A 15056-nucleotide genomic window follows, 5' to 3' on the forward strand; every position below is an offset into this window, starting at 1 on the left:
AATTCTTCGGAACCCTCCTTCTGGGCTTTTACCGCTTATCTCCGTTGGGAGGTAACTGGTCAGCCATCATGTCCACTATCTCTCCTAAAGCAAGGTACATAAAACTAGAACCTGCAGGTCTTAACCCCTTCGCAACTAAGAATCTTCCTAATCTCCAAAAATGCGTCCAAAAGCTTCAAACACAGACTCCTCATATCCCATCCTGAGACTCTTATCTTTGACCCATACTTCTGCTCTAGTAAGGGAACGTTAACTAGTGACCTCATCTTTTACTCTAAAAGACATGCACAATGGAAGAATGCCCTTTACTCCGAATCACCAACTCTAGGAAATACTCCACGGTCTTAGACTTTCAGTATCTCCCTAGCTTTTCTGTATGAGAGACGTTACTATATCCCTATACAATGATGGGAACATACTAATTCAATCTTTGAATGACAGACTAGCAATATTGGATCTCCTCCATCTTCAGAAGGGCTGTGAACAATAAGATCTCATCTCCCATCCAAAGCAACTCTAGCTCCCCTGGTTTCAATCCTGCATCCCTAGGGATGCCCATACTTACCCCAGAATCACTTAGCCCATACCCCCTACTAACCCAGGCTACCCCACCCCGTCTCTTGCCAGCCTACCCTGTGATTCTATGTATCCTGTATAGTTGAAGTCTCACTAAGTGATGAGCTGACCCAGGCCTCAGGCTCCATACGCCCCTACTAGTAGTAGCATGGACTCCCTCATTCCAGGACCTAATCCCTCCCTCATGACCTCACCCCGGCCCCCGAGTTCTCCCTCGGGGGTCCATCCTGTACTCCTACATTCAACCCTCGGTCCAGACATCTGGATCCATATACCCTAACAGGACTATCCTGTCGCCATCTAGGTCTTCCTTCCTACACATAATCCCCTCGCTCTCTCTCTCCTTCCTTCTATTTCTGCCACCACACTGACTGTCCCTTTGCAATACCTTCCTGAGCCAGAAATCCTTCATTCTTCCACTCTTGAATCCCCTCTCAACCTGGCCTCACCCCCCACAACTACCCACCTCCGTGGAATCTCGTGTTGACGAGATTTCTTTTAATCTGCTCCGCCTCAAGGATGAACTACAGAGACTTATATCCATCACCACAGAGTTGCTGCTCATTCAAAGGTCCAACAGAGTCCTAATAAATCGGTCTGGTACCCAAACTGTCACAATGCCTGCCCACATCCTTCACACTCATCACCTTAGTTGGAAAACAATACTTCTCCCTAATGCCCTTTCTCGACCCAGGAGACTGGCCGAGTACCTATCAGATATTGACATCCATGCCCTCCTCCTCACTGTCTACACCAATAACCACCTAAAATGCATGCTTCTCAATTTCAGCTCGGCAGTCATTCATGCGTCTGATATTTATGACCTCATCCTCACACAATAGTTCGATATCATTGTCCTTACAGAAACCTGGCTAAACAGTTCCTCTCCCCCGAATTTAGACTTACTAGCTATGTTCCCTCTAATTTATTTCCTCTGTGTGCGGCAGAGTAAGGTCTCTGTGCTCTGCAGCCAAGGCTATGTGTGCCAAGAACCAGATCGCTCCTGTACACCAGGGCTTTATGTGGGATGACAAAACCATCGGGTGTGTCAATGGGGCGTGACCAATGCAATTAAGGGCATGGCTTAAAAGCAATTAAGCTAAAAATCTTAGTTTTGTGTGCCACCTGATTGATATTTTGCTTCTTCCGTCTTTGCTTCCAGATATAATACAAGTACCATTACACCTACAAGAAGTCAGGACTATTGGCTTTGTCAATGATTGTTTGTTGCATAAAGTTGTATATAATATTGAAAATGTTTCCACTCTTTTGGTAGAGGTTGTGGTTTAATGCTTGAGTTTCCAACTTAGGAGATAGGTTTTGAGTCTTGAGTCAGATTAACATCCTGTGATTCTCAGCAAATCAATTAATCTCCCCATGCATGCAAATAAATAAAACGTGTAAATCGCTCCAATAATTTTGGTTTGAGTTCACACTATATAAAACTTGCTGCATTTATTTTTTAAATGCGGGGCTGATGGTTTGCCTTTTGATAGAATTTGTTACATGAAGCCCATGACAGATGCTGTGATCAGGGGAGCAACTAGACCTGAACTTTAGGGGGAGGGAGGGGGCTAACACTCACAGCCAAGGCTGGCCCTAGCACCGGTAGCACACTGTGCAACAGTCTTTTTGGGCGCCCCCTCCCACATTTCCTCCTCCTCCTCCTCCTTCATAAATTCCCCCACTACCACTCACCAACAATGCACCTCATCACTCTATAGCACCTGTCTAACAAACATATAATTTTTTAATAGCTCTGCTCATAGTTCACTCACACTCAGTTCTGTGATCTGCATGGTACACGTTCTTTGTAGCAGGCACATTAACCCTCTGCGCTATGTGGGTGCAAGAGTGCACAGTGAGCGATGAAACCGTGTGAGTAGGGTAAGAGTAGTGACTGCAGGGTGAGTGAGGTGACCATATGAATTTGGGTGCAGATGTGAGTGCAGAGTGGGACGAAGTAATGCATGGTTAGTGATGGGCTTGTTTGAGTGAGACTACAGATTGAGCAGTGAGGGGGACAGGTGAGTGAAGTATCACATGAGTGCAGGGTGAGTAGTGTGCTCGTGTAGCTGCAGGGTGTGGTACAGGGTGAACAGCACAAGTGTACTGTGAGTCCAAAATGATCACTGTGAGTGCAGATTGAGTGGGTGAATGGTGTGAGTGCATGGTGATCAGTGTGCATGTATTGTGATCACTGTGAGTACAGGGTGAGCAGGAAAGTGAAGGGCGAGAATGAGGAGCGAGTTGTCTGAATGCAGGGTGCATTCCCAGACATTTGAAGTAGCTCAGCTTGTCATGGACAGCGGCGTAGGGTTTCAGATATGTTAAACTATTGCTATTATGGCATTAATCAGGGATCGAGGGTAATAATAATGTGCTGATCCTGCTGTCAACTTCCAGTCTTATGATTAGGGTTGCCAGCTCATTATTTTTATGTCCCAGACGGTACAAAAATAAGTCACCTAAAGCAATATTTGCAGCACTTATCTGTGCATACAGCAAATCTAAATAGAAAGCACTTTTAATTGTATTCTAGGGCTGCCTGAACGAACCATGACTGATAATTAAAGGGAACAAAGACAGATAATTGACATTACAAATGAATACATACTTTTGTATTTATAACCCTATTTAGTGTCAAGGCAGGTCTATGCAAGTTCTTTAAACAAATCATGACTCTCATTTTTCTTTTGCCACTCCTACAAATGTAAGGAATAGGTAGAGTGGGTGCCCAGGGCGTACTGTAAGCAGAACAAAAACTAAGTCTTGGTAACCAGTTTACAAAGGTATGTAAATATGCAAATAGTCTTTAAAGACCCGTGAAAAACTTGGGTGTGCCGGAATAAAGACTCCAGGTACAAAAGGGGGTGGTGATGGATGGAGCATCTGAACCAATCAAACACTCGCACCCAGTCAAAAGATCTGGGTTTGATCCATCACAGTTCTTTAGCCCACTCTGCCACCCCAGTTCAGACATGGCTATATGCAAATCAGTCTGACCCTGTGCCTCATGGGAACAGTCCAGCCCGTACTGCCAAGCCATGCCTTCCCTGGACCGGAAACAAGCTTCCGAGGACTCCAGACACTGCCCAGCTCGAGCCGCAGCAGCCCGAGCTGAGACACATGATGGTGGGGCGATGGGAGGGGGGGGGGTTGGGCACTGTAGCGCTTTTAGTCCTTTTGGCTTTGCGGCAAGTTTAAAAGCACAACAGGTACTTTACACGTTGTGCTTTTAAACTTGCTGCTTTTCTTATCTTAATGCAGCATGGCTGCGGGGTTGATTGTGGGCCTTTTGAAAGTATTTGTTAATTACAGCGCCCATTAAGGGCTGCATTTAACATAAATACTTTTAAAAGGCAAACAATCAGCCCCACAGCTGCACTCTATTTAGAAAAGAAATGCCTCAATTATAAAACCATGAACGTGCGCTTTCAGATGATTCTGAAAGCACACCTCGTGTTTGTAGACTTGCTGCATTTCTTTTCTAAATAGAGCTCAGCTGTGGGGCTGTGTGACATAAATACTTTCAAAAGGCCCAAAATCAACCCCGCAGCCGCGCTCTAGTTAGAAAAGAAAGTGCATGAGCATTTTCTGTCTTTCGGCGCTAGAACGCTCTCTCAGGATGTGCTGCGTGTGTTTGCTTCACACAAGCCACTGCACGCTCGGGAGGACAGAGGTGCGCGCTCGCACCTTGCAGGGAACAGTGCTTACTAGTCCCCCGTACCCCCCCACAGTCACAACATCATTAAAATAGATGGAACTCTTAGACCTGGGAGGAGTAGCATGCATCTACCATAACGCCCTCTCCGTGAATCAGTCAGAAGCCACTGCTCCCCCAGCTTGTGAATATCTTTGCATCTGCATCGCTTCCAACAATAGTCATTCGCAAACTTCACACGATCTATCACCTTCCTGGAGACAATCTACCTATCATTGAACAAGTAACGGAAGTCCTCTCAACTAACGACGATCATCAAGTCTCCCAGATCTTCTTTGGGGACTGGAATAACCTGACGACCATGCAGTGACAGCTTTAAATCCTTTCTATCTGACTTCGTTTTGACCCAATCTGTGACAGCCCTACTCACAAGGGTTAGAGCTTAGGCCTTATCATTGAAAAAACGGACAAAATCACACTGGATTCCATTGTCTCTTGCGACTGGCCTGACCACTACCATATCATCTTCCTCATCAAAGCGGTTGTGATCCCGAAAAGAGCTCAATCAAAGAAACCAAAACAATGGATAAGAAGTTTTTAGAACATAAACCCTTATTATTTATCTATCCTCAGTTACAACTCCATAACTCCCATGATGGACATGGTAGATGATCACGACCTCACTGATCACTAAATACCTCTATTTTGACTCGATCCCCCCCCCCCCCTCCCCCCACTTAAACTAAAAAACATATCCAACAAAGTCTCAAAACCTTGGTTCAGCGGCAGCCTTAATACTGAAAGACGCAACCTGAGATTAGCAGAAAGAACCTGGAGATCCTCGCCCTTAATGGAGCACCTAAAATGTTTAAGATCAGTGAGGAAAACATATAATAAAATAATCAGAATGTCTAAAGCCAACTTCTTTAGAACCCAGCTTGAGCAAGCAAGAAATTGACCCAAGAAACCTTTTGCAATTGTCAAGCAACAATCACTTAACCTACCAAACCTTCTCGGCACGTGGGCCACCACTCTCCCAAACTGCGAGGATTTTGCTTCCTTCATTTTGGGAAAACATTGAAAAAGATTTGAAGTCAGCGTGGAAGCTCCTACCAGTGATATTACACATCTTGTCGCATCCCATACAGACTACTGATCCAGCTATTCACCCTGGGCTCTCCCAAAAAACAATGCCTCCTGGCACACATTTAGTCCCCTCAACAAAATTGACATTCACATCATTCTTATAGCGTTGAAACCCTCTAATTATTTCATCGACCCTTTACCTCTAAATATCTTCAATGAGATTAAATGATCTACTCTCCCTCTATGTACTAAGATCGTAAATGCTTCGGTCCGCCAAGGTACTATCCCCGACTGCCTAAAATTAGGGCAAGTAACCAATTTTTTGGAAAAAAAACAACTGCAGATTGCTCAGATCTTACCAATTTCCACCCAATATCCAACATTTCTATCCAGGCTAAGGTTCTTGAAAAATGTGTCCAGATCCAGCTCTGCAACCACATAGATCATTTCCATCTCCTTGACGAATACCAAGCTGATTCCGTCAAGGGCATAGCACAGAATCGGCACTCACTGACATAGTGGTTGACTTATTAAAAGTGCAGGACCAGAGTGAATCATGTCTTCTTTTTTTCCTTCACTTGACCAGAGTTCTATTCTATCAAACATGACAGTCTCCTAAATCTAATTGAATGGAGGATGGGTTTATCAGGGTCCGTCCTACACTGGTTTACCTCATTCCTCCATAACCGATCCCAAAGTGTCAAGGTTAATCAATCCTTGTCCAAGCCCACCGTGGTCACCATGGGGGTACCACAGGGAATTACTCTCTCTCCTACTCTCCAATGTATTAATCGAACCCCTAGCAGACTCCTTGACATCCTCTAATATTCACTATCATATGTATGCAGACAACACCCAATTGTATCTGAAAATCTCCTCCCCAGTAGAAATCATGTCCTCAACACTATTCTATATCGGACTTACTTGTAACAGCTCTCTTCACATTATAGACTCTGCAAGATCTTTGGGAATTACCCTGGTCAAATCCCTGAACATGCAGGAGCTCATCTGTACTGCCACCAAAGGTGCAAATTATCAGATAAGCATTTTAAGGAAACTAAAACCCTTCTTTCCTTATGGCGACCTTAACTCTGCGGTCTAAGCTCTCGTCTTGCCTAGGATGGATTATGGAAGTGCTACACTCTGTGGCTTGCCTAGATACAAGTTGACCCCTCTAAGGGATTCTCTCAACTCTGCTGCAAGCCTCGTCACAGGAACTAAAAGGAACAAGCACATCTTCCCAGATCTGAATTCCCTGAAATGTCTCCCTTATGAGGCAAGAATGTAATAAAAATTGTGTGCATAACTCAAACCTCCACCTTTTAATACCCCTAGGTATTTGGCACAAAAGCTAGAATTATCGGGCGTATGCCATCATCGAGTAGTACCAGCCCTCTGAAACCCCATATTTTCCACAAAAAGAAAACTTGCAAAATAGCCTTCTTGGGCATCGCCCCAAAAATTTGGAACTCTCTGCAATATTCCTGATGTTGTCTACGCCTCTTTCAAAAAAGAAGTGAAAACACTTCTGATGAACAGATTTTTGCCTTAAGAGCACGCTTTTTGGCCCGCGATCCTTTCCGTGTTTTTTCTCACTTGTTGATCATGACTACTATATTACTGACTTACTGTTGAGGTCTAGTTTATCACCTGGTTAATCTGCTCTCTTTGCATCCCTCTCGTATATGTGACTGTTTGCTCTTGTGTCTGTGTCTTAGGGGCACATGCATCAACCTAAAAACCGATCGCAAACGGGCCGATTCGCAGAATCGGCCCCTTTGCGACCGGTATTTAGGCAATTGGGATGCATCAACCCAAAACCCATTCGCAATATATAGGTAATCGCAAATTTTGTGATTACCTAAATTGTGAATGCTGTTAGGGAATCACAAATTACGATTCCCTATTTGGGATGCATCAAAGCCTTTCCTAAATGCGACTTAGCATTTCGGAAATGCTAATTACCATCAACTGCAAGTTGATGGTAATTTGTAAAAACTCTGAAAAATACACAAAAGTGGATTTTTCCAAGTGCCATGTGCGCCACATGAGCATACATGCCACATTTGGGGTGCATCAAGGTGGCCTTTAAGGCCCCCTAGCAACTTTCAAATTGCATTTGCAATTTGTGAGTTCGTATTTGGTACTCGCAAATTGCGAATGGCTTCCCATTCATTCATATGGGCCTCTAAGTCCATAGGAATGAATGGGAAGGCATTCCTTAATTGCGAATTTGAGAATGTGTAGGAATCGCAAATATTTTTGCAAAACCTACATGCATAGGCAATTGCGAATCCTTGATAGCGATTCCTTAATAATCGCTATTAAGGAATCGCAATTGCCTAGCTTGATGCATGTGCCCCATACTTAGCTCTTACTTCCCCCTTTTTCTAAAGCGGGTTGATACCCTCACAGGTCATGTTAGCTCTATATAAACCTTGATAAATATATCTTAAATTAAAGAAATGATTTTCGTGTCATTAAACTTTGTCAAACGGTGTACCTCTTTATACTGGTTTTAGCTTTGTTGTTAAAGAAATACACTTTTTTCAGTTTTAAAGAGACTTTATCATATTTTCATTAAGTAGCTCAGAAAACCATCCTTGGGTGTGGGTGGTCGTTTACCATTTGCACGTGAAGTAGCAGTAGATGCAGTTGAATCCGGGATAATGTGATGCATGGTTAAATACTTAAGGCAAGACCTTTTGGCTATGCTAGTGCTTGTTTGTTTGATACAATCAAGAGAATGTATTGTCAATTAAAAGGCATCAACATAAATACAAATTATATTATTTAGAATCTACTGGTCAGTGACGTTTTGTCTCACATTGTAAAGAAGGCTTGGAATTGTATTGTTAGTTGTTTGTCTTTAATACCTGTTATTTTATGCTGTTTTTAAACCAGTGAAATTTAATGTTGCTGCTGGGTTTCAATATAGATTTGCTTTTTTATTATGTCTCAAGATGAGCATTTTCGTTTTCAGTTGATCAACAGTGCATTGAAAGGTTTGATTATCTTTCTTACTGTGTACCTCAAACACTTACAAATGATAAAAATGAATGTGCCCTAGGCATTTTTTAACCCCACAGTATCCAATTGAGAGGTTGACAAGGACATTGCATTTATCTCTGAGACTGTAGCCTAAGTCCACTATTAAAAAAAGTGTCATTTTTTTCTTCTTTAATATAGGTAGATAAACTCCTTAGAGCTGTTGCTGATGGTGATCTCGAAATGGTGAGTTAATCCAGCTATATTTCATACTACATAAACAAGTATATTATGCCTTCGTAAAATAAAAATCTTTAAAATTTAGCATTCTATTTATATGTAGGACAAAGACTCGTCCATTGTCCTTGGAGATTGTCGTCTGTGATAAAAGTGAAGACCCTAGATGGGTGCTTGGCCCATTTCTTAAAAGGAACATCAAAATGGATCTTAAATGATCTAAAGTTTAATTTAAAAATTATCTCATTAGGGCATCGAGGTTAAACTCCACTACAAGATGCTAACTATTACTTTTGCATTTGATGTTTTAAAAACCGGTTATATTGTTTTGCCCTACAGAAAGGTGATGTGTGACAAACAAGGTTTGGTGACAGGTTAACTCAGATGGTTTACTTCAAAGCGTAGGCTGATATTCGCACACTATTTAGTAGCCATGGGCAGGAGCTGAATATTGTAATTTTGATTTCACATTCTTATTCACCATAACATTTGAACATGCAGTTAATTCTTTTGTCATTGACATGTTGTACATAATCCATGTAGTAATGTAGTAATTGAGCTTAGAAACTTTGACTTTATCCCATAAAGTGTTTGTGCACTGGCTGTAAGTATGTCTAGTTTGACGCTCTATGACATAGATATTAAAAACTCACAGTGCACTGGCAACAGACTCCTTCTCACATTGTATTTCCTCTTGAGAGTTTGGATCCATGGGTTTTAGTGGGAGGTAGATTTGATACAGGAAGCTATGACTAAAGGTAGAGTTAGAGAAACATGGCATACTTCAGAAGAGAGATGCTTCCTTTGGTCTAGAAATTTTGATAAGATTATTTGTTCACAGAGAGAATCTAGCTGTATGAGAATTAGTCCACACGAATGCAAATTACAGCCTTTTAAATCCAAATTGATGGGACTGATTTAGAGTTTGGTGGACAGATAACTTGTTGATGGATACCCTGTCTGCCTTATTGCAAGTGCCATAAGACATAATGCACTTCTAATACAGCGGATGGGATATTTGTCACGTTTGTGGCAGAGTAACCCATTTGCCAAACTCAAAATCAGGCCGTAAGTTTAGAGAACACACCATTTACATTTATAAACCAATGCAATAGACCTTAAAAGTTTAAAGCTAATTTAAAAAAATTGAAGTCCACTCAGTTTGGCTGAAGTGGGGTGACCCATAGTTCAATGCTGTGCATTGTGGAGAGAGGAAACAAAATGTTAAAGACGCTTGAACAAAACAACGCATGATGAAGGCTGACCAAAAGTCATGTATGTATGCATACCTATTTTATAGAGCAGTTATTCTTTTTTAAACGAGAGGTCAAATTTCTAGTCCACTCAGTCCAGAGTTCACCACCAGCAGGACAACGAGCAGGTTTTGTGAGTTCTTTTGGAGATATGCTGCATTTTTTGTTTTGCTTTTTCTCAGTTTAATTTTTTATTTTTATTGGCATTTTGTAAAAAACAAAACATCGTATTGTAGATCTCTCCATTTTTTAAGAATAGTTTGAAATATCATTTTTATATATGCATCCCAGTGATTAGTTGCAAAGTGCCTTCAGTGGTCTGGAAGACCATTTTGGGCCACGAGAGCGAGATTACGGAGTTTAAAATAGACTTTGAGTCCCTTCTCCAGTCATATACAAAAATGCCAAAGCAGGCACCTCCTTATCCATTGTGTTCCTTACACAGGCTGATTAAACGTAAGATGTGGTCTTAAATGTTATGCCTTTCTCCCCTTTTAATCATTGCTTACTCTCACAGCATCTTGAGCTATCCCCCAGTTTTGATCAAAGCTAAAGGCCTCCATTGGGGCGTGCATCCTCTAGCTTTGTTTTGTGAAGTTTGCACTCCATGCTGTGTGAGCTTTCGCTCAGCGGTGTCCTGTCTTTGTTAAATGGTAACAGCAGTGGGCTGCCTCCTGTCACTCCCTGTTATTACTAAAGTACCTCAGCAGTGTCAATTAATATTATCAGACATTTGTAGAGCGCATCTTTCACATCAAAGGTATCCTGTCTGTGACCTTATTTAGACTCGGACGACAAGGGGAAAAACTAGATAATTTGCGAACAGGCCCTTACTTCAGTGTAGCTATTTTATTTAGGAAACAGCCAGGATTTAAGAGCTTTCCTAAACTGAAGAAGGTCCTTGCTGGCTCTTAAGGTGGCTGGTAACTCGTTCCGTAACTATGCTGCCCTCACTGAACACCTGCCTTCCCTGTCTCACTTTCCGAAATTTCGGGATACATAGGAGATCAGCAGAGGATGGGTGTAAGTTTCTTGATGGTTCATATGATTTGAATTTTCTTTGTAAGGGTATGTATACTCTTTTAGTTTATTCAGTGACCCTTTGCTGCTGCAACGTGAACTCTGTGAAGTCTTATTAATCTGATGTGCCTTATAGCAGGGCATTACTGAAGTCAAGCCTGCTTAGAATAGTAATATAAATATTAATGTATTTGCTAATAGTGGTAGCATAGGTAAACTGTTCCTCACGTTAAAGCAGTGCAAAACATGTTGCAGCTGTCTTGTTAACATGGGTCTCCATGGATAACGTATTGTCAAAGTAAACTCTTAGATTATGCACCGACTGAAATGTTTCTGGACTGCTCTTATTTGTCCAAGGCCAGAAGTTAGAGAGTTTACTTGGGTTCAGTGGCTGAGCAACATAGAATTTCTGTTTTGTCTCTATTAAACTGTAAAGAGTTATTGGTCAGCCACTTCACAACCTCCCTCAGGCAGTTATGGAATACCTCTAGTGACACTGGTCTGTCATTGTCTAAGGAGAGGATCAACCGGGTATCATCTGACAGTTGACAAAGCTGATACCATAGGATCGAATGAGTGGGTCATTAGAGGACGCAAGTAAATATTTAAAAGAATATGGATCAGAGCCAAGCCCTGAGGTACTCCGTACTTCACTGTTCTGAACTTTGAGCGAAAAAAAGGGGATTGAGATAGTTTGAGTTAAATTTCTTGAATAAGATGTGATCCAGTCCAATAGTGTCCCATCTGCACTTTCTAATCTTTACTAATCTAGACAGCAGTATCTTATGCTTAACCAAGTCCGAAGCGGCTGATAAGTCAAGCAATATCAGAACTGATGTTTGACCTTTGTCTTCTGTCATCTGTCCATGGCTAGAATCGGCACCGATTCAGTACCATGCCAACTTGACTTAGCAGTGTCCTATCATAAATAGGACCTCAAAGTCTCAAAAATATATTTTTAGGGGATACGGGCACACTATAGAATAATACACCCATGTGATCATCTGAACACCGCAATGCCCCATTCTGGTTTCACCATAGAATTACAGCTGAATAGGATCAGGCTTTCTGGTTAACAAACACTATAAACATAGGTTGTGATATGTATTGTTTAATGATTCTGTCAACCTCTCACTTTCATCATTTGTACAAAATAAATGTTAATTTAAGTTGTGTCTAAATGCAGAAAAGCCATATAAATGTGCTACTATTTTTTTTTAGATAAACTGAAAGATCTTAAAGGCCTTAAAATCTTATTTTACATAGCTTGTGGTAAGCTGGATTTATGTGTACCGACAGATTACTGTTTTTTTTTAATTAGATTTTTTGTTTGATTGGTTATTTTCTTTCACATTGTGGTTATTTTCTTTCAAACGATGTGACTGCCATTTGAAGCTCTGCATAGATTTCTACCAAGAAGACTGATCCCAAATTAAACTTTGAGTACATGCATAGTCAGTGGTGTAGCTATCATTAGTGAAGCAGGTGGAGTGGTAGCTGCGGTGGAATGCACCCCACCCCCTTAAAGGTAAAATGCTGCCTTTTACAACCAAGCCGGATCAGAGGCTCATTTCCATGTTGCTTTAGTGTCAATAACACCATTGCTGGACTATAGTACAAGGTACAATAGCAGTATTACGAATGTAAATTCAGCTTTGTGAGGCACAAAATGGGAAGTTGCACTAATAAATGTGTTCCCTTTAAGTAGAATGGCATGACTACGGTGTCATTTAGCATGCGAGTAAATATGCTCAAAACAGTGGTTTGTGGGTATTCCAGAGTACAACCGCCTGCATAGTTTTGAGAATGCCTCCAACCTCACTTTTGTGGGAATTCACAAGTTTTTCCCCCCGGACAGTTTTCTCCCCCAAAAAACTGTTGAAACTTGTACTTCTCTGAAACAACAGGATTAAAACTGTTTTAAAGTGGGCAGGTGAGAGGTAGAACTCCCCAAACTCCTGAGGTTAAAAAATAATTTTCTTCCTAGGGAATTTCTTTATCTCATAAAGGTGAGAAATCAGGCTGCTTTGTCCAAAGAAGGTACTTTAGTTGCTATACTGAAGATAGTCTCTTAAAGGAGCCATTTAGGTTTTATTGTCACAGAACATCTCAACACCTCATCTGGTATCACAAGACAAGGCAACATTCTAGAACACCTATATTTTTGCTATACTGGGTAGAGAAAACAGTTTTTTCCTTTATACTAGATGGACCCTTTAAGAAAATACCTACATTTTCATTACTGTATATACAAGCAACTAAGTATGATGTTGCCTCTCATCAAAAAAGTATTTGACAATGTTCTTTTAGCATCAACCTATTCTGGAGTTGTCCTAAAGTCATCTAGAAGCTGAAGAGCTTCGGTGATGAGTGCATGGGTGACAGTCTTTCTGGATTCTGTGGGGATCCAGCTGAATGTCTTTCAAAGCAGGCAGAGCGTGTAGAAGAATGATGAGGATACTGCATTGATTTGGCGGTTCATTGTGAGCATGGAGTCCAGTTTGATGCAGAGGTTGCATGCCTGGGCCCTAAGGGTGGAGGGGTTTAGAGTGTGGCGGGCCACTGGGAGTCGTCGCAGCCTGTAGGGGTGGATCCCTGTATGATTACTTTGGTCTTGTCCAGGTACCAATGTCTTTCATCTTGTGAAAGTTGATTCTGGTGACTGTGGGTTCGTTGGTGAGGGAGATGATCAGCTGGGTGTCGTCTGCGTAGGAGACAATGTTGAGTCTGTGGCTTCTGACGATGGCTGTGAGGGGGGCCATGTATACGTTGAAGAGTGTTGGGCTTAGAAAGGAGCCCTGGGGCACTCCGCAGCTGATCTCTGTAGGTTCTGATAGGAACAGGGGTAGTCTGACTCGCAGTGTTCGGCAGGTCAGAAAGGAGTGCATCCAGTCCAGTGCCTTGTCGCGATGCCGGCAATGTGGAGTCTTGTGATTACGGTCCCTTTGGAGACTGTGTTGAAGGCGGCCAAGAGGTCCAGTAGGATGAGGGCGTTGGTGTCACCACAATCGAAGAGGGAGCGGATGTCGTTGGTGGTGACGAGGAGAGCGGTCTCAATGCTGTGGTTGCTTCGGAAGCCGGATTGGGAGGTGTCCATGACATCGTTCTCTTCGATGAACTCAGAGTTTGGCATTGATGACCTTCTGGATGACCTTGGCTGCGAAGAGAAGGAGGGAGATAGGTCTGAAGTTCTTGAGGTCTGTTGGTCGGCGGACGGTTTCTTCAGCAGGGAGTGATCTCTGCATGTTTCCAGTCATCGGGAAAGGTGGTGGTTTCGATGGAGCAGTTGATGGTGCGGCAAAGCTAGAAGCGTTGGAGGCGGTTGCTCTATGGAAAATGTGATATGGACAGGGATCCAATGGGGCTCCTGAGTGGATGCTCTTCATAGTCTTGAGTGTGTTGTCTGTGGTGAGCGAAGTCCAGTTGAGCACGATCTTATCGGGTGCAGTGTGGTTGCGTGCAGTGGTGGTGGGTGTCAAAGCTGTCGTAGATCTGCCTGATCTTGTGGTAGAAGAAGGTGGCAAGTTTGTTCCAGATGTCTTGTGAGGGTGGGACGTCCGTGATCTCGCTGTTGGGCCTGGCGAACTCCTTGATGATGGCAAAGAATTCTTTGCTGTTGTGTGCGTTGGCGTTGAGTATGTCGTGGAGGGCCGTTTTCTTTGTGGTTTTGAGTTGAAGGTGGTGTGCGTTGACTACGGATTTGAGGGTTGCGTGGGTTTCCAGGGTTTTGTTGTTCCTCCATCTCTTCTTGAGACGTCTGGACTCGTAGAGGGCAGGAGTGAACCTGCTTGCTTTCTTTGAGTGTTGCTTGCCAGGTGTCTTCTTGAGGGGTGCCAGAGTGTTGGCGCAGTTGGAGCTCAATCTATGAAGGTTGCGCCCTAAGTTGTGTTGGCATCTGTTGGAGTTGGCAGAATGATCGTGCTGAGGAAGTCTACGAGACGTCCTGTGGTGGCCTTGTTCCAGCTCCGACTGGGGGGCGATGAGGGCAGTGGTGTGCGGTGGGCGTGGAAACAACCAGATGTACGCAGTAGTGGTTCCCACTGGTGGAGAAAATGTGGTCTAGCGTGTGTCTGGCTGTGTGGGTCGGTGCCGTGACTAGCTGCTTGCGTCCGATGTTTGCGAGGGTCTCCAGTAGGGATGCGTTGTTCTGGTCACTGGGTTTGACCAGGTGGATGTTGAGGTCTCCGAGTAGGATGTAATCAGTGGGTGCAAGAGCCTGGGGTGCAGTGAAG

General features: G+C 42.9%; 1 protein-coding gene across 3 annotated transcripts in view; it reads left to right on the plus strand.

Moving 5' to 3' along the window:
- The window catches only part of ANKRD27 (ankyrin repeat domain 27), a 719886-nt gene that overhangs the window by 422270 nt on the left and 282560 nt on the right, over positions 1 to 15056 (plus strand). For all 3 annotated transcript variants that reach the window (XM_086945455.1, XM_086945456.1, XM_086945457.1), the window contains one exon: positions 8516 to 8560. In XM_086945455.1, the coding sequence (XP_086801581.1) occupies positions 8516 to 8560 (45 nt within the window). The remainder of the gene's footprint in view (positions 1 to 8515; positions 8561 to 15056) is intronic.

The sequence above is a fragment of the Lissotriton vulgaris genome, chromosome 12 (genome assembly GCF_964263255.1).
Source record: "Lissotriton vulgaris chromosome 12, aLisVul1.2, whole genome shotgun sequence".
NCBI classification, from domain to species: Eukaryota; Metazoa; Chordata; class Amphibia; order Caudata; family Salamandridae; genus Lissotriton; species Lissotriton vulgaris.